The sequence below is a fragment of the Astyanax mexicanus genome, chromosome 23, assembly GCF_023375975.1.
Source record: "Astyanax mexicanus isolate ESR-SI-001 chromosome 23, AstMex3_surface, whole genome shotgun sequence".
NCBI lineage: Eukaryota > Metazoa > Chordata > Actinopteri > Characiformes > Acestrorhamphidae > Astyanax > Astyanax mexicanus.
The window spans coordinates 32324817-32349180 of record NC_064430.1 but is presented as its reverse complement, the minus strand read 5'-3'; the positions used below and the strand labels follow the sequence as shown (position 1 = coordinate 32349180).

Here is a 24364-nt window from a genome sequence, read left to right as displayed (position 1 = left end):
AATAAAAAATTATATAAGTATTAATTCTCTTTTTATTGGAGTAACTCTATTCAGACTTTCCTACTAGATTTTATTGTGTTAGTCATTGCTGTGAGAAGAACATTATTAATCTGCATGGACTAGACCAGCCGTGTTGTGTGCATGTGGATATGTGTGTCAGAAATTAGTGCAATTTAAATTAGGCTGCATTCACTAGAAGGGGTGTCCACAAACATTTGGACATGTTATGTTTCTGACAGATAGAGCAGTGGACAGCAGATTGATTACTTTCAGACTGACCAGGTAATATATTCCTGCTGATGTCAAATAGCCATATGGCCAGAGAGCCAATCAGCTGCTCCCGTTTCTAGCCGAGTCACTCCTTTGACCCATCCTACACACCATCCCTCCCCTCCTGAGCTGAGAGCCTATGGATGCAGTTGTCATGGAGACGGAAGAGGCTCAAGCACGGGTTGGTGGCGGCGGGGTTGCCATGGCGATGGCGACGGGTGCTGCTCTTCCCGCAGCCGAGCGGCTCGGACAGCAGCACTACGCGCTGATCGTGATCGGGGAGCTGTCGGGAGAGCATCAGCTGGAGAAGGTGAAGGATCGCATAAAGCAGGGTGAGTTCAAACCTATCTATACCTACAGCTCACAGGCTGCAGGCCAGCCTCTGTTTTAGGCCGTGTGTGAAACAGGGCTGCTAAAATTAGTTGTCATAATCAATAATGTGGATTATATAAAAAAATATATACAACTCATTTTCTCATTGAATTTCATTGTCAACTAACCTTAAATCATAGAATACTCCCTTACTCTGATGAAAGTTCTGAAAATTCTGCACTATACACTAATACTATAAAGGAATTAGGATATATTTATAGTATATAGTTTATATAGTATATAGTATAAACCTTATACTAATACTGTGGGTTTGGCAGGTTAGTACACAAAACATGAACATACTAAAATGTACTAACTGCAAGTGATAAAGCAGTTTTTTTTATTTTGATTTATTTTTGTATCAATTTATTTTCCTCCTTCCTGTGTTTTTTTTTATATAGAATATAGAATAACTCCTCCTTTTCTGTTTCGCATTGCATTGTGGGTTAATAGTGTCCATTATTATCACACTCAAAAACCAACTGGTTCTGAGTATGTATGGGGGAAGTATACACAACTTTTACACTGTACTACACACTAAAAAATAGTTAGTATAAGTAATTAATACACAACTGGGACACACTCAGATTTATTACTTGTAGACGTCTGCAACTTAACGTTGTACAACTTAATGCTGGAGCAGTGTCTATATTTATTTGCAAATTATCTTTGTTTAAGGATTACTTGCACTTTACTCTGTATTATCGACTGTCAACCAATGCAAATAGGAACCATATATCTTAACATTGCAAACAAACAGCTCACTGCTACATTAGTTAAACAGTTAGCGGTGTTGTCATTAGCGATTAGCATTTTCACCCAAACAAAAGACTAGGTTACTAAACCTTCATTCAGACAGGACTGGCTGCCTATTTGTCTCAGAATCTGAATAGGCAGCATGTCTACTGTTTCAGACACAGATGTAGTATCTGAAGTATGAGAAGAGGAGAGGATTTGGGAAATCAGTCTGATTTGCACGGATTGTATTGCTTACTTTTTCTATAGGCACTTTATTTAGGCTACATTCATGGATGCTTTAGGCCTGTCCACGTTAGTGCTGTGTGATATGGTGATAAATATTGTGGGGACGATAGAAACGTGTCTATCGTGCTACTTACCTTCTATCTAGGTCCCTATCGTTTCTACAGTAATTTCATCAATTATTCATGCAAATATATAAAGTAGACTACTATAAAATGTATTGGCGTTAGGGTTGGGTTTCTATCATGGTTTTCTATTTTTGGTGAGGATCGTAGACTGTTTTTATGTGGTACATGGTGGTCTATCGTGTATTTTTACATTTTAATTATTTCACTAGAACCGTCACGCTGCCGGTGCTCCTTTGTTCTATAGGTGTTGCGTCTCATAGCGCTGATAAAGCTTTATTTTTTGTCTTTAAGCTGCTGCTTTGAGTGTTCACTATTTCGTTTTGATATTTTAGAATTGAGCTTAGTTTAGTTGGTTATTTTCCTATTTTATATCTATTTTTCTGTTTTTATTAAATGTTGTTATTAGCTTATTAGCTTTGTTATTTAGCATACAGAACATTTCCCTTGTCTTTTAAATGAATGTTGATTTATTCATTTGATAGCTGTATCTAACTATTTTAAGCCAGACAGACACTGTGTTATTTTTTAATCGGGTGCTGAGAGCTCATCCGCATGTTTGAATGGTTTGTCCTGTAGGAAAACGCAACTGATTTACATGCTGACACTGTAGTCTGAGTGGCAAGCTGAGAGACTGCAGGTCATGCAGCCCCAAAGCAGTAGAAGAACCACCAAAGCCGCGCACCCATTAATCCACCATTCAGAGCTTTAATCGTGAGGATGAGCACGTCACTTTCCTCGGCCGGTCGGGCTCCAGGAAATAGTCTGTGATGTAGTCATCTGTTTTTTAATAATATTCTTATTTTATATAAAGCTATGGTATGAAAATCACCATATAGCTATGTAACCAAGTATTATTGTTAACGAAAATTAACCAAATAAGGAAAACTGAAAGTGGAATTCTCCTTAACTGAAACTAAGTAAAAAAAAAAACTAAAACGAACTGAAATTAGATTAAATACCCTCATTTTTGTGTTTCTTAATTTATTTATAATTTATTTTTATAAATGTGGTCTATCATGATATATATCGTGATATAAAAAAATCCATATCGTGATATATGATTTTTCCCATATCGCCCAGCACTAGTCCAAGTTATACATTAGGCAACGAGTGAACAGTCAGTTGTTGAAGTTGATGTGTTGAAGCAGGAAAAAAGCATATGAATGTGTGATGTGGTTTTAATTAAATGGCTGGATGGGGTACATTTTTATGGAAATACAAAATGCTGGTTTAATTAATAGACTGTGAAATCATATGTAATCTGGGCAAAATCCCAAAACACTTATATTAGTCTAAATGCAAATAACACTGATGAACTTTCAAGGTTTTCCATCATCTCCAGACATTTCTTCTAATGTAGTCTAGTAATATTTATCATCCTCATCATATCACCAGCTGGTTTACCCTGTACATAATCACAGGTTTTACTCACATAATCACTTTCATAACTACTGTTATAATTATCATCAGCCTTATACAGACCCTAAAACAGAACCCTGAGTTAATTCACAGAATATGCTCAACTAAACATTTACCAAACATTTGACAGCAGTTCCTTAATTACCTGGACAACTAATCCATGGTTCAATAGGTTAAATGTGTTAAATCCACTGGGGTAAAATCTTGACTTCCCAAGATTATACCTCACAACTTATACATGTGCGTGTGTTACCATGCTGAACCCTGAGGTAACCCTTCATGATCAATGTACATACAGCTGTCGCATTACTATTGACATGCCAATGTTTTTTACTATAAAGTAAAAATTAATGTGATATAATACTTATACAACTATTAAGATTAAATGTTCAATTAATTATTTGTGTTTACCATTGTGTCTAAAAGTGTGGCCCACTTTTAGACACGCCCATTCTACACCCAGAGTAGAGTGACAGTGGTGAAATACAGCAGAGATTTATAAGAGTTTAGAAAGAAATAAAACTCACACTTATCTTCCCAAAGCCTTTAATAATTCATATTAATCTTGTTTTGACACGTCATGTTTACTGTAACTAAACACACAAGTAGAGAGGATTTCAGTACCTGTGTGTTTGAGTGTGTGTGTCTATCTGAGCTGCATGCCCTGCAGATGTATGCCAAAATCAGCACATCTGCATTGCTCCACTTTCCCGTTCTTTCAGGAGGTTGGCCCTGTCTGCACTGCAGTGTCTGTAATCTAGATCATCTCACTGTGCCTGAAGTTCCTACAGGTTCAGCTGGGTTACTCTTCACTTCCTTGCCTTGGAATACCTAGAATAGCAGGTACAGAATGAGTTGTGTGGGGAGTACAGGGTGCAGAATGCTGTATGTAGGATAATATGGGAAAGTCTAATAGATGCAGTATAAAGTAAAGTGCAGGGTGGAGAGTTTGTATGGGTGTCAGTGGGGGTGGGTTGGGCAGAACACTGTTCTACTGGCTGTTCCACAGCCTGGTCGCCTGGGGGAAGAAGCTATTTCAGAACCAGCGGGTTCTGGTCTTCAAGCTTCTGTGCCTCCTTCAATTTGGCAGCTGTAAGAACAGGGAGTGGGATTTACCCGCTGAAAGGCTCTGTGCAAGTTGTCTTCGAAGACGGAGGGTGGGGTGGGATCAGTGGTGGGCGGGGCGCACTCTGGGAATGCAGCGTGATCTGCCTCAAAACGAGTGTTCAGCTCCTCCGGCAGCTCAGCGCTGGTGCTGGTCAGAGTGTGAGAGCTTCTCCTGTAATCACTGATAGTGTTCAGACCCTGCCACAAGCTCCGGGTGTTGGCTGTGTTAAACTGTGCTTCCACTTTCTCTCTGTGCTCACGTTTGGCCGCTTTTATGTCGTATGGAGAGCGTAGCTGACTTTTTCATTGTAGTAAGACATACAAGCTTACACACAGTCATAAATGCATTCATTCGAATAGGTATTGATGAAATACACACAACAACAAGACCCATGTATAAAGTACACTAATGTTCTGTATGTAATAGTGAAGTGTGATGTCCTGTTTCTCACAGGGCTTCACTCGTGGCCTGTGGATCTGAGCGTCTGTGATCTGAACCAGGAGCTGCAGCTCTTCGAGACCAAGCACTCCGCTCAGTTCTCCTCAGAGGTCAAAGGTCAGTCACTGATGAGATGCTGCTGTTTACATTGAACGGCCAAACCAACTACTCTTCCTTTCCTTTCTGTTCCTCTTCTTTCTCTCATCCTTTTGTCGCATTCTCTCTGTCCCTGTATCTCTCTCTATGTCTCTCTCACTTGCTATCTTGCTCTCTTTGTCTTTTTATATATCTTTCTATCTCTTTCTCTCTTGTTTGCTTTCTCTATTTCCTTTTCTGTCTCACCTGTCCCCGCCCTTCTATTTAACTTTATTACTTCAAACGTACACAGACCCTTTAGTGTGTGTGTGTGCAAAATATATGGTATATATACAGTATATATATATATATATATATATTGTATAGATATATTGTATAGTTTTTGTTTGCAATACATTGTTAATATGTGGTGTCAAATAATGATATGTGATTTTTTTTTATTAATGTATTTTTGTTTTAAAATACAATACAGGCCAAAAGTTTGGACACACCATCTCAGTCAATGCGTTTTCTTTATTTTCATGACTTTATTTTCATGACTATCAGATTCTCACTGAAGCATCAAAACTAAGAATGAACACATGTGGAGTTTTACGTACTTAACTAAAAAAGGTGAAATAACTGAAAACATTTTTTATATTCTAGTTTCTTCAAAACAGCCCCCCTTTACTCTGATTACTGCTTTACACACTCTTGGCATCATTTTCTCGATGAGCTTCAAGAGGTGGCCGCCTGAAATGGTTTTCCAACAGTCTTGAAGGAAGGAGTTCCCAGAGGTGTTTTATTAGCACTTGGTGCTCCTTTGCCTTCATTCTGCGATCCAGCTCACCCCAAACCATCTGGATTGGGTTCAGGTCTGGTGATTGTGAAGGACAGCTCATCTGCCGCAGTGCTCCATCACTCTTCTTCTTGGTCAAATAGCTCTTCCACAGGCTGGGTTTTTTTTTGTTGTCGTTGTCCTGTTGAAAAATAAAGGATCGTCCAACTAAACGCAAACCAGATGGGATGGAATAATGCTGCAGGATGCTGTGGTAGCCATGCTGGTTCAGTGTGTCTTCAATTTTGAATAAATCCCCAACAGAAAAACACCCCACACCATCACAGCTCCTCCTCCTCCATGCTGCACAGTGGGAAGCAGGTATGTGGAATCCATCCGTTCACCTTTTCTGCTTCTCTTAAAGACACAGCGGTTAGAAACAAAGATCTCAAATTCTCAAACTCATCAGACCAAAGCACAGATTTCCTCTGGTCTAATGTCCATTTCTTGTGTTTCTTGGCCCAAACAGATTGCTTCTGCTGGTTGTCTCTCCTTAGCAGTGGTTTATTAGCAGCTATTTGATCATGAAAGCCTGATTTGCGTGTCTCCTCTAAACAGTTGTTCTAGAAATGGGTCTGCTGCTAGAACTCTGTGTGGTTTTCAACTGCTCTCTGATCTGAGCTGCTGTTAACTTGTGATTTCTGAGGCTGGTGACTCAGATGAACTTGTCCTGAGAAGCAGAGGTGACTTGGTCTTCCTTTCCTGGGTCGGTCCTCATGTGCGCCAGTTTCAATGCAATTTTCCGGACTGACTGACCTTCATTTCTTAAAGTAATGATGGCCACTCGTTTTTCTTTAGTTAGCTGATGTGTGCAAAGCAGTAATCAAAGCATGTGTGCAAAGCAGTAAAGGGGGGCTGTTTTGAAGAAACTAGAATCTGAAACATGTTTTCAGTTATTTCACCTTTTTTTTAGTAGAGTACATAAACCTCCACATGTGTTCATTCTTAGTTTTGATGCTTCAGTGAGAATCTACAATGTAAATAGTCATGAAAATAAAGAAAACACATTGAAAAAGAGAAGGTGTGTCCACACTTTTGGCCTGTGCTGTATATTTTTTGTAAGCTTGTGTTACACAGTTTGAGAGTTTAGTGTAGTGTAATTCTAGCATGTTCTTCCCACATATTTTAACAGCAAAAGCACTGTTCTAATTAAAAGCAGTTTATGGTTATTTTACAACATTATAATAATAATAGCACACTTGGAAGAGTTGCAGTCAGTGTGTGTGTGTTAAAAAGACTGAGCTAAGCTATGCTAAACGTTGTGGTATATTGTTTCATATTGGCTAAAAACTGTGTGTTACTAAGTATTTAAAGTATTTGGAATATTTTATCCTCTTCAGTAACACAGATGCTGTGAAAAATTGTAAAGAACTGTATTGTGATATGTCTAGTATCGCAGAATTACAGTATCATGATATTGTTATCGTGGGCAACATATAGTGATAATATCGTATTATGGTAATATAATTTTGTGACAAAATCGTATCATCATAATATCGTTTTTGTGATAATATTGTATTGTCAGATGCCCTGCGATTCCCTTTACTAGTGCTCTGGCAGGCAGATTCTTGCAGGCAGCCCATTCTTGACAGCTGCTAGAGTGTGTGAGCGATTGTGTGTGTGTGTGTGTGTGTGTGTGTGTGTGTGTATGGCAGTTGAAGGGCAGTGGGAGAAAGGAACTGATTGTCTTTATTCTGGCTGGTATTGCGTGTGATTTGGTTAGATCTGGCTGGGTTGAAAGGGAACATTATATCAGATTAGGAGCAGCAGGAGCATCAGGGTGATCAGCAGGTGTATTGATTAGGCCTGTGTCTGCCCGTGTACGTGTTGTACTGTAATGCTAAAGCACTGACCTGCAAAATAACACAATAATAAAATTTTCAGGACGATATATTGTCTCATAAATGATTGCACTAAATGATAATATTGTCATTTTAAGGCGCCACTATAGAAAATGCTTTTACTTGCTTCTCAGGCTCCCTAAAGGAGCTTTAAGACAATGTGCCACACTAATAATATAGTAGCATAACAGTACTATTACACAATTTTACAGTTAAACTAACTTTTATTATTAAGAGCAGACATTGGGCTTTTAATATAAAAATATTTTAATATCCTAAATAACTAAAACAAATAAAGCACAACCACCCTGGGACTCTTTGGGTTCCGAGAAAACGGCACTAAATATTAAACAGACCTTTATAAAAAAAAATTAAGTAACAACATATAGATTAAAGTAACATTTACAATATATGTTTTAACTCTGGACACGAAGGCACTTGCAGATTGGTTTTTTCTGATCATATATGTATATGCTATAAAACACAACTTGGCTCAAAAACAGATGCTCAGCAGACCAGAGCTTTATGTATTTATTTTTTTATGTAACTGTCAGACAAATTCAGAGCAAGAAACACCAGCTATGTACCTGTGGGGCTTGAGGCAGGATCTTTCTGGGAAAACAATATTCATATTTAATATTCAGGTTAGTAGTTTTGCCAGCTTTCGTTGCCACTGTTGTGAAAGTAAACATACCAGCTCATTAGCATTGTTGGTTCTCTTTCCTCTTTTGGCTAAAATACTCTTCTTCCACACCGGGGCCGTGGAATGCTGTTGTAAAGCACAGTCCATCCCAGACTGGACTACTCTAAACGTTCTCTAAAGCTGTTTAGATTTGAGAAAGTCCTAATAGCCTTGAATATGTTCGCAAGCTAACCCACCTCCACACACAAATGCGCTCGTGTGTATGTTTGCGTGTGAATGTGTGTGTGCGCGTCCGTCCGTACATTCGTCCGTCCGTCCCTCCCTGCTGTATAAACTCTGTGTGAACTAATTTCCTAACCTACAGAGAGCCGGTGAGAGAGCAGCACACCCCGACCTGCTCTCTCATGTAAACAAACTCACGCGGAAATCCAATGGCTGTTAACGGCGTCGGCAAAAATGATCGCAATTAAAAAAATGATCGTACGATAAGTCGATAACATAGTTATTACGACAGGCCTAACTGAAGAGTTTGTATACAGGCAGAGTCATTGCTTTTTTACATTTCTGATAATGTTAGAAATTCTGATTCAATGTTAGTTCATTATTTGCTATAAAAATATTTCATTTTCTACAGTGACTATCAGGTTTTGTGCGCATTTGCATATCTGTGCAAGCAATGGGTGCAACTTAAAGTAGCTTAATGTAAAACTAGGGAAGGTCTCCACAAACTTGCTTTTTCTTAGCATTAAAAGAGTAATTCCTTGCTGGATTAATTTAATTAAGATCTCATTACTCCCATTCTGCCTTTTGCTCTGATGCCTGCCTGCATTGAGATCACTGAAGCTTTGTTAGTTTATTTCGAGCTGGAAGAACCAGAAACACCACCTTTAACATGAAGAGTTGGTGATGGTGAAGGTGAGGAAAAATACCTCTGGTCCTGTTTAGAGTCCATGTTTTATTTGTTGGAGTGGGGAAGAGAAGGGAGAGATGGGAAATATGTTGATCTGTTGTTGTTTACAAAGAGCTGCTCTAATCCCTTCACCATTCACAGATTTAGTTGAGTTTACAATAGTGATAGACCAACTAGTGAACTTCTATTCCAAATTTGTTAAAATATCCTAACGGCTTATGTTTAGCCTCTCTTTTGGGTAACTTTGTTTAGAGAGTTAATTTAGGACTTTATGTAAATGTACTACTTCCTGTAGATTCCTGTTATTGTGCTATTGCTACAGCCAAGTCCTTTAGCGTTTAAAAAACTATAACGTTTAAAATAATATAAACAATATGATACAAAAAATGTTGAATACTTAAGTACTTCTACTTAAGTATGTTGATTAAACAACACTTTAACTTCTACTCAAATCACTTTTTAATAGTGTACTTAGGCTTTTTACTCAAGTCTGGGTCTCTAGTCATTTCTACATGCCTGATAGCAGTAATATACATTCATTTGAATCATTTGGACATATAGTGTATTTATTGATACTAATAATGCCATTGTTATATTGCATTGTTATTGTTTTTTACATTCAATAACATGCTTTTGTCCAATCTGTCTGTTGTGGACTTTACTATTGATACAGTTAATGCTGCTATCATGCAATAAGCATTTAATTAGCATGTTTTTTAACATGCTTACATTTCATGAATAATCAAGGTTATCCTCTAAAACAGTTCTGGATCTTTCTAATCTTGTTTACAGATGCTTGCCTACAGCATGCCAAAGTTAAATACCTCATGTCCCAAACTTTAAATACAGTATAAACCGCTACACAATTCTGAATGTACAGATTATTAATTCTGCTCTTAGCATGAGACACATAGCCAGGTGCTGTCAGTGACATGAACAAACAAAAAAGAGATCATTTGGACTGAATGTGGCCAGTGTAGCTACAGGAGCAGAGACAGAGAGAAAAATAAAATTATGTCTGGATGAGAGGAAGGAAATTGTTAGTCCAGGACAAGGTTTAGTTATTCCAGAATAAGGCAGAAGAAGAGAATAATCCAGCAAAATGGAGATGATTTGTTGTTCCAGGACAAGGGAGAAGAATAGTTTTGCCAGGAAAAAGAAGAGGAGTACGAATGTTTATTTATAAAGCAGAATTTAGTATTCTTGCTTTGTATTCTCTAGAACAATTTCATGCCCCTAGAGTTTGGCACATATTTGACACTCAAGTAAAAAGTAATCATAATTATATAATTCTAAAACAGTGATGCTGTTTCTGTAATGTCTGTAGCTGTTATTATTTTAGCAGTAGCCGCACTGTGACTGGCTATACACAGCTCTAGAACAGAGAGCACGCGTTAGTGTTTAAAAAAAAATGTTGATCCAGGTTTTTGTGTTGTGACAAGAAAATCTGCTTTTGTTCAGAAAATGAATTATTTGATTAATTATATGAGGGAGGTGTGTTGCTATATTAAGCATTTAGAAAAAAGTATTGTACGTACTGGTAAATGCTTCTTAGCAGTTTTAAAAAAACTGTATTAGTAGTAATAAGAGTAGGGTACTAATAATGTAGTAGTAGAGGTAGTAGTTATTGTGGTGGTAGCGGTATATTTGTAATTTAAAATTACAATAGGTGCACTGTAAAATAACTCTGACATGTTGGCATCTGTACTTCCAGTATTTTACTCTGAATTTAAAGTGATTTTTTTACAGTATATCAACAATCCTCTTATTAGCATTTACTCTGCTGTGTGCCGCGTACAAGCTGACCTGCCAACATCTGCTCTTATCTCTATTAGTTACTGAGACCATAACCCTGAGTCTGCAACACACACACCACTCCCACCAGTAACACACACCAATCCCAGTACTGCGCCGTCAGCACTCTGAGTCTGCAGGGGATGAAGCTGTAAATCTGACTTTACTCTGTTCCCAACGCTGCCTGACAGAACCCACACACACCTTCACACATGTACATGCAGGCACACACACATCATACACACGGGTGCACAACACACAACACGGTCCTTAGAGAAATACCACAGAAGAACCACTTTGGTTTCTGAAATAATTATGGTGGAAAAAGCTTTGACTGTTGTTTATATAACAATGTAACAATATAATAATAATAATAATAATAATAATAATAATAATAATAATAATAATAATAAGCTCAAGATATTTGGCACCATGCATTTTAGCCAAAAGATTGTGGTCACAGCTCTATTATCCAAATACATTTGCTATGGTTTGATCGTTAAAAATATTATCATTAAACATAGCAACACCTTATCAACCATGTAGCAAGAACCTAACAATACTTTAGCAACACCTTAACAACAACCTAGCAATACTTTAGCAACATATATATATATGTAGCGCTGGAAAAAATAAGAGACCACTTGAAAATGATGAGTTTCTTTGATTTTCCCAAGTTGAAAACCTCTGGAATATAATCAAGAGGAAGATGGATGATCACAAGCCATCAAACCACCAAACTGAACTGCTTGAATTTTTGCACCAGAGCATGACAAGATGCATGAAAACTGTGATTAAAAACCAGGGTTATTCCGCCAAATATTGATTTCTGAACACTTAAAACTTTATGAATATGAACTTGATTTCTTTGCATTATTTGAGGTCTGAAAGCTCTGCATCTTTTTTTGTTATTTTAGTCATTTCTCATTTTCTGTAAATAAATGCTCTAAATGAGAATATTTTTATTTGGAATTTGGGAGAAATGTTGTCTGTAGTTTATAGAATAAAACAACAATGTTCATTTTACTCAAACATAAACCTATAAATAGCAAAATCAGAGAAACTGATTCAGAAACTGAAGTGGTCTCATTTTTTCCGCAGAGTTATATAGTATTAGTATTATAATATATAATATTAATAGTAAAACGCATTAATCAGTAACTGCTCTGAGGCTGCTGTGTGTTTTGTAGTTATGACAGTAATTATCTAGAGGGTGGGCCAACATACAGCCCCTAGGGTTTAAGGGTTAATTCTCTCGTGCCTCGCCCCCCTTCGTCCTCTCCTGATCTCTAACGAATAATAGATCAATCCCACCCCCAATTATTTACCCCCCATAAATAACAATAACCACAACCTTCCCATCAGCACATTAACCTGTATCTCTCACTCTCTTACTCACTCTGTCTCACCCTCTTTCTCTCTCTATTTTTCTATCCCTCTCTCTGCCCCCTCTCCCTATCTTTTTCCCCCTCTTTACTTCTCTTTCTCTATCTCTCTCAGTATGTTGTAGAGTCAGTATGCTGTGGAGTCAGTATGCTGTGGAGTCAGTATGCTGTGGAGTCAGTATGCTGTGGAGTCAGTATGCTGTGGAGTCAGTATTCTGTGGAGTCAGTATACTGTGGAGTCAGTATACTGTGGAGTCAGTATACTGTAGAGTCAGTATTCTGTGGAGTCAGTATACTGTGGAGTCAGTATACTGTGGAGTCAGTATACTGTAGAGTCAGTATGTTGTGGAGTCAACATGCTGTAGAGTCAGTATACTGTGGAGTTAATATACTGAGAAGTGAGTATACTGTAGAGTCAGTATGCTGTGGAGTCAGTATGCTGTAGAGTTAGTATGCTGTAAAGTCAGTGTACTGTAAATTTAGTCAACATGCTGTGGAGTCAATATGCTGTAGAGTCAGTATACTGTTGAGTTAGTATATTGTGAAGTCAGTATACTGTGGAGTCAGTATACTGTGGAGTCGGTATGATATTTAGTCAGCATACTGTAGAGTCAGTATGCTGTGGAGTCAGTATACTGTAGAGTCAGTATGCTGTGGAGTCAGTACGCTGTGGAAAGAGTATACGGTAGAGTCAGTATGCTGTGGAGTCAGTATGCTGTGGAGTCAGTATACTGTAGAGTCAGTATGCTGTAGAGTCAGAATGCTGTGGAGTCAGTATACTGTGGAGTCAGTATACTGTGGAGTCAGTATGCTGTAGAGTCAGTATGCTGTAGAGTCAGTATACTGTAGAGTCAGTATACTGTGGAGTCAGTATACTGTGGAGTCAGTATGCTGTAGAGTCAGTATGCTGTGGAGTCAGTAAACTGTAGAGTCAGTATGCTGTGGAGTCAACATGCTGTGGAGTCAACATGCTGTGGAGTCAACATGCTGTAGAGTCAGTATACTGTGGAGTTAGTATACTGTGAAGTGAGTATACTGTAGAGTCAGTATGCTGTGGAGTCAGTATGCTGTGGAGTCAGTATACTGTGGAGTCAGTATACTGTGGAGTCAGTATACTGTAGAGTCAGTATACTGTGGAGTCAGTATACTGTAGAGTCAGTATGCTGTAGAGTGAGTATACTGTGGAGTCAGTATGCTGTGGAGTCAGTATACTGTGGAGTCAGTATACTGTAGAGTCAGTATGCTGTGGAGTCAGTATACTGTGGAGTCAGTATGCTGTGGAGTCAGTATGCTGTGGAGTCAGTATGCTGTAGAGTCAGTATGCTGTAGAGTCAGTATGCTGTGGAGTCAGTATGCTGTGGAGTCAACATGCTGTGGAGTCAATATACTGTGGAGTCAACATGCTGTAGAGTCAGTATACTGTAGAGTCAGTATGCTGTGGAGTCAGTATGCTGTAGAGTTAGTATGCTGTAAAGTCAGTGTACTGTAAATTTAGTCAACATGCTGTGGAGTCAATATGCTGTAGAGTCAGTATACTGTTGAGTTAGTATATTGTGAAGTCAGTATACTGTGGAGTCAGTATACTGTGGAGTCAGTATGATATTTAGTCAGCATACCATAGAGTCAGTATGCTGTGGAGTCAACATGCTGTGGAGTCAGTATACTGTAGAGTCAGTATGCTGTGGAGTCAGTACGCTGTGGAAAGAGTTTACGGTAGAGTCAGTATGCTGTAGAGTCAGTATGCTGTGGAGTCAGTATACTGTAGAGTCAGTATGCTGTAGAGTCAGTATGCTGTGGAAAGAGTATACGGTAGAGTCAGTATGCTGTGGAGTCAGTATGCTGTGGAAAGAGTATACAGTAGAGTCAGTATGCTGTGGAGTCTGTATGCTGTGGAGTCAGTATGCTGTGAAAAGAGTATACGGTAGAGTCAGTATGCTGTGGAGTCAGTATGCTGTGGAAAGAGTATACGGTAGAGTCAGTATGCTGTAGAGTCAGTATGCTGCGGTTTACAGCATTGTTACAAATTAAATTACCATGTTAAAACAAGCTACGTGTGATGAACTGCCAACTAATATCACCCTGGCTTTTCCGGAATACTCTGGGTTCCTCCGCCCTGTTGTGCGGCTATTACTAGCGGTTCGCTGCTAATGCTAATGCTGCTGCACCCAGCCTTAGTGAAAATCTAGAAATATATATTTACTCAACCAAATAAACAGTTTTCAGGAGAGAAATCTGTGTAGATTAACATTCAGTTCCTGTTTGACTTGTTATGGTTTTGTTTACTTAGCTCAGCTTTACTTTAGTTAATGTTGCACTGTATTGTCTATATAATTGTTAAAAGCTTTTCTATGTTAATTGCTGGGTGAGGCGCTAAGACAGAAGAGTGATAGCACAGCAGGACTGCATTATTCTGAACAGCAGAAGGACTCGGCCACGTAGCATTTTACATGAACATGTTGTGTTTATGTTAAAAGTTTGGATGTTTAAAACAGGAAAGGTAAGTGTTTAAGGTGTTGAGATGGACACTACCAGTGTGTCTCAATTCAGGGGCTGCATCATTCGAAGGACTCGTTTGAAGGCTGATTACGTCACTGCGGTGCAACTAGGAGGCTCTTTCGAATGCAGCCTACTTTTCCTCGGAAACGAAGGATTCACGGCCTACAGTATCCCAAGATTCATTTCACGCCGGCTTATTTCAGCAAAAAAGGGCGTTGTCAGCCGAGGAGTCGGCTGTATTATGTAGTATTATGTAGTTTATAGATATATAAATACTTATAGATATTATGAATATTATTTATATCATTTATATTAGTTAGTTTATATATATATAAATATAGAAGTATTATTTAGTTTATATATGTAGTATTATGTTTAAGTTTTTATGTGTGTTAACTGTAGTTTATGTATAAATAAATAAAAAAATTGAGCCAAAATAAAGGTATTGTGACGCGGGGATGAGACGGGAGGCGGATTTAAATGCGGGTAAGACCAGACTTTTAATAAATAACAAATAAACAAATAAACAAACAGGGGAATAACGAATATAAATATGTACATAAACAAACAGGGAAAACAAACAAAGAGCTAAACTAAACAGATAAGTGGCTAAACTAAACAGATAATAACTAAACAGGGCTAGGGATATATATACAAAGGATAAATACATAAATATATATAGAAAATAAACAAAGAAACAAACAGGCAAGAAACGTGACTAGAAATAAACAATAGCGTGTAAATACAAGAACATAGAAAGAGCAATAACGTGACGTAGTAAACAATAGCAAACGTGGCGAGACAAACGACAGAGGAAGGTGCAAAGACCGACGGAGGACAAGGTGGCAGAGGAGGGCTATTTATAGTAACATGAAACACTGAACACCTGGGGAAACAGGTAACGAGGGGCGGAGCTACAAATTACACACACGTGATGGAAAAGTACAAGAGAAACACACTAGGAAACGGGGAAAACACAGGAAAACATAGCGAGGGCGTAAAAGAAGCCCCTCCCTAAACGCGCAGCTCCCGAGGCGCGTAAAAACGAACCCCGGGGGCCGGCGGCGGGGAGAGGCCGGGAAACACAAGAGACAAGACCTGAGACTTAACATGGGGCAGAACTGGAGACTGGACTGAAGACCGGACAGGAGACTGGACAGAGAAAGGAGACTGAACCGGGGACGTGACTGGAGACTGGACATTGGGCGAGACAGGAGACTGGACAGGAAACTGGACAGGGGACGATGACTGGACGTGAGACATGACGGGTGACTGGACAGGACTAGACATGGGAACGGGAACAAAAACATTAACAGGAACAGACACGAAGACGGTGACAGGAACAGGCACAGAAAAACCAGACAAGACAGGAACAGGAACACAGACAGACACGGGGACCAGAACAGGAAGCGACATGGGGACCAGAACCACTTGGGGATGCCCAGGACTGGCTAAAGTCTGTGGGGTAGTCCATGGAGCCAGCCTGGGCAAAGTTCTTGGGCTGGAGTCCGGGGGCCTTGGGGCAGACCTGGGCACATGGGGCTTGGGGCAAAACTTAGTTCTGGGTGCAGGAATGGGCGTGGGTGTGGTGACGGGCCTCGCTGGCGACGCGACGGCTTGGGCAGCAGGAGTTGGAGGCGCGGCAACTCGGGCAGCAGGAGCTGGTGGCGGTGCGGCGTCTCGGGCAGCAGGAGCTGGCGTAGCGGCGACTCGGGCAGCAGGAGCTGGCGGTGCGGCATCTTGAGCAGCTGGAGCTGTCGGCGCGGCGACTTGAGCAGCTGGGGCTGGCGGCATGGTCGGCGCTGGAGCGGTAGGCACCGCTGACACAGGGACATGGACGGTGGGCACTGCTGGCTTTGGCACATGGGCAGTGGACACCGCTGGCACAGGAACATGGACGGTGGGCACCGCTGGCATCGGCACCTGGGCGGTGGGCACCGCTGGCACAGGAACATGGACGGTGTCTGGCACCGCTGGCATCGTAGCAGGAGCGGTGGGCATCGCTGGCATCGTAGCAGGAGCGGTGGGCACCGCTGGCATCGTAGCATGGGCGGTGGGCACCGCTGGCACAGGAACATAGGCGGTGGGCACCGCTGGCACAGGAACATTGGCGGTGGGCACTGCTGGCACAGGAACATTGGCGGTGGGCACAGCTGGCACAGGAACATTGGTGGTGGGCACCGCTGGCACAGGAACATTGGCGGTGGGTGCCGCTGGCACAGGAACATAGGCGGTGGGCACAGCTGGCACAGGAACATTGGCGGTGGCGGGCACCGCTGACACAGGAACACTCACGTAAACAGACTTGGACCCTTGGGCAGTAGGTGTCTGCGTGGAGACTCGGACTGCTGGAGAGAGCACGGAGACTTGAGCACTCACCACAGTGTATGCAGATTCCGGGGTGGCGCGAGCAGTAGAGTGTAGCGCCGTTGCCATGGAGACCTTGGAGCAGAGATCTGCTGCCGCCCTCGGAGCCCCGAAAACCTGGGCTGGAGCTGCTGATTCCCCGGAAGAGTCCAGCGCATCGGAGCGCGGCTGGGCGGCCGCCGAGGAGGTTGGATCTGCCGCCGTAGGAGAAGCAGATGCCGCTGCAGCTGGAGAGGAGAGCGCCGTAGCAGCCAAAGAAACATGAGCCGTCGAGAAGCTTGGAGCTGCAGCCGCCGGAGATTCTAGCTGAGTTAGCCGCGTAGCCTTGGAAAAGCTTGGAGCTGCAGCCGCCGGAGATGCTAGCTTGTTAGCCGCTGAAGCTAGCTGCGGAGCCGCCGAGGTGGAGCGCGCCCTGGGAGGCGGGTGGAGGATAGCCTCCGCAAGCGGCGGCAAGCGGGCTCTCGTCGGACAGTACAACTCGTCCTCCGAACTGGACGCGGCTGCGAGGAGGTCCACGTAATCCCAAAAATAGTCCTCACAGCCCGCGTTTCTGCCCGCCTTGCCTACCTCGCGGTTAGGAGTGAGGCCGATGGCCCCAACCGTTAGCCCCCCCCCAAGAAAATCCTCCGGATCCTGGGACCTCTTAGAGCGCCGTGACCGAGGCCTTCTTTGGCCTCGAGGCCTCGGATTATCCTGCGCCGAGGTCCCAAAGGGAGCGTGACGGATGGCCAGCTTGCATCCAGCCCAAGGGTTACCCGCAAAATCCATACGGTCGGTCTTTATGTGACGCGGGGATGAGACGGGAGGCGGATTTAAATGCGGGTAAGACCAGACTTTTAATAAATAACAAATAAACAAATAAACAAACAGGGGAATAACGAATATAAATATGTACATAAACAAACAGGGAAAACAAACAAAGAGCTAAACTAAACAGATAAGTGGCTAAACTAAACAGATAATAACTAAACAGGGCTAGGGATATATATACAAAGGATAAATACATAAATATATATAGAAAATAAACAAAGAAACAAACAGGCAAGAAACGTGACTAGAAATAAACAATAGCGTGTAAATACAAGAACATAGAAAGAGCAATAACGTGACGTAGTAAACAATAGCAAACGTGGCGAGACAAACGACAGAGGAAGGTGCAAAGACCGACGGAGGACAAGGTGGCAGAGGAGGGCTATTTATAGTAACATGAAACACTGAACACCTGGGGAAACAGGTAACGAGGGGCGGAGCTACAAATTACACACACGTGATGGAAAAGTACAAGAGAAACACACTAGGAAACGGGGAAAACACAGGAAAACATAGCGAGGGTTAACAGGTATGATTTGAGTTAATTTACTCCCTGTGTCTTTGTATATCCTACTACCGGGTCACAGTGGCCACGCCCCTAAACCCAGGGACCAGTCACAATATATATATATATATATATATATATATATATATATATATATATATATATATTATATATATATATATATAATACTTAATTCTAATTTATTCTCTTTTTCAATTTAATTTCAAATGCCCTTTTATTTGTTTATGTTTAGTTCCACCCGTTCACATTTAAAATATTTAAGTAACACAGTTACTTAAGTGCACAGTTACTTAACCTGGATTTATCTGATTTGTCAAAACGAGAATCTCTGGCTTATTGGCAATGGGCGGGGCAGTGGGAGGGATTGGAGGCTAAAATACAAATAGATGCTCTGTATCAAACAATTCAAAGAAGAACATTGCAGAGATGCTAGAGTTTATCATATGATCACACACCCTGATCGTTTTATGAGTTACTACAGAATGTGTAATAGATATTGTTCCTTTAATCTCTACCACAAAAAGAACACCTTTATTTCTTTGATAGAGGTGTTAAAAGAGGTGTATTAGTAAACAAAGCAGTGCTGGGATGTGTGTGGGCGGACTCTGGGTTTCAGAGGGATTTGCACAAATAGAAGCAGGTTGTGAGTAACGGCTACAAACCATCATAGCAACAATCTCCATTGTTCTGCTGCTTCCAGTAACAGCCGGCTCTGCAGAACATACTTGAGTGAAGGATGCAATTAACTGGCAGATAATTAATGGAAGATAAAGAGATAAAATGGCACCACTGGCTCTCATGGCGGAGGGGCTTTGAAGCCACAGAGCAGCTCTTTATAAAGAGCTCTGACTTTGTAGCTGAAACGGTGGAGCCTGGAGAACCAGCCAGTTATCTTCATTCTACAGATCTCAGCTGCCCTCAAACAGCCCGGCTCAAAGGGCATAACTTAGTACTGGCCTTCAAAAAGTACGAGAGAAGAGCGACTGATAGTGTAACAGCGACTGAGGCACAACTTACTCACTCGTTTCCTTAGTCCATAAGCACAAGTCCATACAATAAACATATTTCAAATTGTTGTTTTGCATAGATGCAATACATTAATGAAAATATTTATATATTTTTTATTTTTTATTTGTATTTTATATTCACATTTTACATTATTTTTTATTTTATATTTACATATGTTTATTTTTAGTTTGAGGTGATGAACTAAGACCTGCTTGATGTCCTAAGGGTGCCCATACAGAAAAAATATATGGTTGTATGCTTATTCCTATGTGAAATACTGTTATTTTACATATAATAATCGGTTTAAAAAACTGTTAAAAATATTGTTTAATTTTAAACTTTCACAAGAGACAAACAAATGCTCCTATAATACCTTTTAGTGTATGAATGGCATGTGTATTACATGTATAAAATGCATGTACAAAATAAGAAATAAAACTAGCACAGCTGACTAGGTTGTCAGCGTGTGTATTTGATAAGAACTGGCAGAATTGGAGGGGGGGGCAGGAGGGGGCAACCACTTCTCTTGTGTCCTCTAGAGTGTCAAAAACATTACAACATACCCTATTTGCTGCCCTTTACATGGGGACTGCTCTCTAGGGTGTCATGATGATGTGCCTCAATATAATATGGTAATGTGCTTGGTAATGATTGCTCTGATGTTGTTGCTTTCCAATAGAAAAGAGTGCCGTTATGAAGTGCCTTCTATTGTGCTAACCTTAGCAGTGATCAATGACGTTATATAAATCAGGACATGATGATTTCACACATTGCTGAGTTTCAGGAAGTTTACCTGGTATAGAACCAGACCGCTCCGGATCAGAGAACTCAAAACAAATGCTTTTGAAGAAATGCCACATCCCATCTAAATCTACCAGCTTTATCGATTTACTGTCAGCAAGTGGAAAATCTCTGAGCTCACAGCAATGCAGGAAATGCTTTAGGAAATCTCTAATATAATCAAATAGATTATTTTTGTTCTGATTTAATAAATTCTAAGTACAGTAAAGAGGTATTTCCACAATATTATTATGAATATGATTACAATAATTTCAGTATTGATGTAGATGGTTCAGCAGATGAAATGCTCCTGATTCTGAAAGTAGAATAAACCTGAATACTGATCATTCCGCTGCAGTGATTGCAGAAATCTACAGGAACCCATATGATTCAGTGCTCTGATCCTGATTCATTACTGTTCTCTGTCACGATCAGACCCTGACCTGGGGTGGGAGATATCCGTGCTACTCTTTAGGAAAATCACATTTTTGGTGTTGGCCGGAATGTGAAAGAATGGAAAGGAAGGAAAGGGAATGTGAAGGAAGGTGTGGGAATGTGAAGAAATGTGAGGGAATATGATGGAAGGTGTGGGAATGTGAAGGAAAGGGGGAATATGAGGGATTGTAAAGGAAGGTGAAAGAATGTAAAGGAAAGTAAGGGAATATGAGGGAATGTAAAGGAAGGTGAGGGAATGTGAAGTAAGGTGAGGGAATGTAAAGGAAGTTAAGGGAATGTGAAGGAAGAAAAGGGAATGTGAAGTAAGGTGAGGGAATGTGAAGGAAGAAAAGGGAATGTGAAGCAAGATGAGGGAAGGTGAGAGAATGTAAAATAAGGAGAAGAAATGTGAAGGAAGAAAAGGGAATGTGAAGGAAGTTGAGGGAATATGAAGAAAAGTGGGAATATATGGAAATGTGATGGAAGGTAAAGGAAGGAGAAAGAATGTAAAGGAAAGAAAGGAAATGTGAGGGAATGTGAAGAAAGGAGAGGGAATGTGAAGGTAGGTGAGGGAATGTGAAGGTAAGAGAGGGAATGTGAAGGAAGGTGAGGGAATGTGAAGGAAGGAGAGGGAATGTGAAGGTAGGTGAGGGAATGTGAAGGAAGGTGAGGGAATGTGAAGGTAGGTGAGGGAATGTGAAGGTAGGTGAGGGAATGTGAAGGTAAGAGAGGGAATGTGAAGGAAGGTGAGGGAATGTGAAGAAAGGAGAGGGAATGTGAAGGAAGGAGAGGGAATGTGAAGGAAGGAGAGGGAATGTGAAGGTAGGTGAGGGAATGTGAAGGAAGGTGAGGGAATGTGAAGGAAGGAGAGGGAATGTGAAGGTAGGTGAGGGAATGTGAAGGAAGGTGAGGGAATGTGAAGGTAGGTGAGGGAATGTGAAGGTAGGTGAGGGAATGTGAAGGTAAGAGAGGGAATGTGAAGGAAGGTGAGGGAATGTGAAGAAAGGAGAGGGAATGTGAAGGAAGGAGAGGGAATGTGAAGGAAGGAGAGGGAATGTGAAGGTAGGTGAGGGAATGTGAAGGAAGGTGAGGGAATGTGAAGGTAGGTGAGGGAATGTGAAGGTAGGTCAGGGAATGTGAAGGAAGGTGAGGGAATGTGAAGGTAGGAGAGGGAATGTGAAGGTAGGTCAGGGAATGTGAGGGAATGTGAAGGAAGAAAATGTAATGTGAACTAGTGTGAGGGAATGTAAAGGAAGGTGAGGGATTGTGGAGAAAAGTGGGAATATAAGGGAATGTGAAGGAAGTTAAGGGAATGTGAGGAAAAGTGGGAATATGAGGAAATGTGAAGGAAGCTGAGGGAATGTAAAGAAAAGTGGGAATATGAGGGAATGTGATAGAAGTAAAGGAAGAAGAAAGAATGTAAAGGAAAGAAAGGGAATGTGAGGGAATGTGAAGTAAGGTGAGGGCATGTGAAGGAAGGTGGAAAAGGTTAAGGGAATGTAAAGGAAGAAAAGGGAATGTGAAGTAAGGTGAGGAAATGTGAAGGAAGGAGAGGATATGTGAAGGAAAGTGGGAATATGAGGGAATGTAAAGGAAGGTAAAGAAAGATGAAATAATGTAAAGGAAAGTAAGGAACTGTTAGGGAAGGTGAGGGAATGTGAAGGAAAGATGGAATGTAAAGGAAGGTGATGGAAGATGATGGAAGGTGTAAGTAAGGTGATGGAATGTGAGAGAATTTGAGGGAAGGTTAGTGAATGTGAGCAAATGTGCGAGAAGGTGAAGGAATGCGAGGGAAAGTGGGGAAGGTAAGGGATGGTGTAGATATGTGAAGGAAGGCGAAGGGAAATGAGGAAAGGCGATGGAATGTGAGAGAATTTGAGGTAAGGTGAGCAAACATGAGCAAATGTGAGAGAAGACGAGGGAATGTGAGCAAATGCAAAGGAAGGAAAGGAATGGAGGAAAAAAGGGGAGGTGAGGGAGGAGGAGCAAAGGTGGGTGAGATGAAGGAAGGCGAGGGAAGGTGAGAGAAGGTAGAGGGATTTGGGGGAAAGGAGAGGGAAGGTGGGGGAAGGAGGCAGAAGGTGGGTGAGGTGAGGGAAGGCAAGGGAAAGGTGAGGGAATTTGAGGGAAGGTGAATATAATGGACAATTCTTCTCAAGCAATTTATGCCACATTGAAAACATATCAAAATGTGTCAAAATCAGTCATAACAAATGCACAACAAAATGACACAGGACTTTTTTTTCATCAGTGGTTTTCAATCTTATCTTTTCACCAAATTATTCTAATTTAAAGTGGACGGAGAAGTATTGAAGCTGGTCTCTGGTTTGGGATGAGTGAACACTGAATGTGAGACTGTCGCTGTCTCTCGCTCCGACAGATAACATGTGGGGTGAAAGGGAGCTGGGTGGTCGTGGGGTTGAGTGGCAGACGTGGGCATCACTACCTCTCTCTCTCTCTCAGTCTGAGCCTCAGTCTGAGCCTCAGAGGAGCAGGAGAGCGTAGTGGGGGGGGGGGGGGGGAGAGCATGGGGGTGAAGATGAGCTGAGCTGACAGGACACTGGATGAAGTCTGAGAGAGATAGAGCACTACCGAACTGTGACAGCAAAGGTCAGGAGGAAAAACTCACAGATTTCCAGATTTCCAATAATAATTGGACATCACCACTCAGATTGTAATATTCTTCAAGGTAACTGATGGACAGCAAGAGAAGGGAAAATGAGACAGTCTGCGAAGAATGTTCCTTTAATTTTAGTTACACTGAAATGTGACACTGAACAGTTTATTAGAATTCTATACATAGGAGGATTTACTCACAGGTAAAATAGAGCCTCACCATATCTGCTTTTAGTTAAGGCTGTATTAATACACAGTATATTATCACTTCTATCTATTAGTGTCCCATTAAATATAGTCCTACGCAGTACTGTACAACCACTGTCTGTGGATATTGTGTTTCTATATACTTTTATGTGCTGAATCTGTAGAAAACAAGTTAACAGGATGAAATGTTATTATTATTGTTATTATTATTATTGTTGTTTCTGTATGTTTATATGTATGTTTTAGTCACCCCTAGTAATGGTAGCAGCCAATTGTTTGGTGGGTGGGGCTACAGCCTTAAAAGGGGAGGCGTGACTAAACTTGGGGCTCCTCTTTGTATTTGAAAAGGGCATTGTTAGAGGGAGGTAGGTTTTTTTTTGTGCAGCAGGCCAGCTGTGACCCTTTACTGGCTGATGTGAAGTCAGGTAGCCCTCATTACTTTTAAAACTCCTTTCTTTTCATTTTTTGTACAGTTTTTTTTTTAACATTTTTTCTGCGTGCTGTGAACTAAAATAAAATCACTTGGGATTTTGCACTTACCTCATATGCGTTCGTCTCTCTCTTGTTGGTGGAGCCCGCTTTCCAGTCCTTACACTCCTCCACACGTAAACCCAACAGCAGCAACATTCACAACCCAATCAGAAGCTTTTTCTGTTTCTGTGGGGAGTGGAATAAAAGATCACAGCAGAACATCTGTTTGCTTTTTGTTCTTGGCTGATAGAAGTGGACCTCTAGGTTGGATATTCAACTGTGGATTCAGAGAAGCTTTTCTCTTCACCACAACTTTACAGAGTGTTTAGCTGAGTTACTGTAGCCTTTTTGTCTACTCCAACCAGTCTGAGCATTCTCTGACCTCTCTCATCCACAAGACATTCACAGAACTGCTGCTTATTAAAAAAAATATTACATGATTTCTA

At 41.0% G+C, this 24364-nt stretch overlaps 1 protein-coding gene across 1 annotated transcript in view; it reads left to right on the top strand.

Annotated features, from left to right (window-relative positions):
• Positions 1 to 409: 409 nt before the first annotated feature.
• The window catches only part of map1aa (microtubule-associated protein 1Aa), a 68868-nt gene continuing 44913 nt past the window's right edge, over positions 410 to 24364 (top strand). Inside the window, exons 1-2 of the mRNA XM_022665171.2 lie at positions 410 to 602; positions 4732 to 4833. Coding sequence (XP_022520892.2) covers positions 410 to 602; positions 4732 to 4833 — 295 coding nt within the window. The remainder of the gene's footprint in view (positions 603 to 4731; positions 4834 to 24364) is intronic.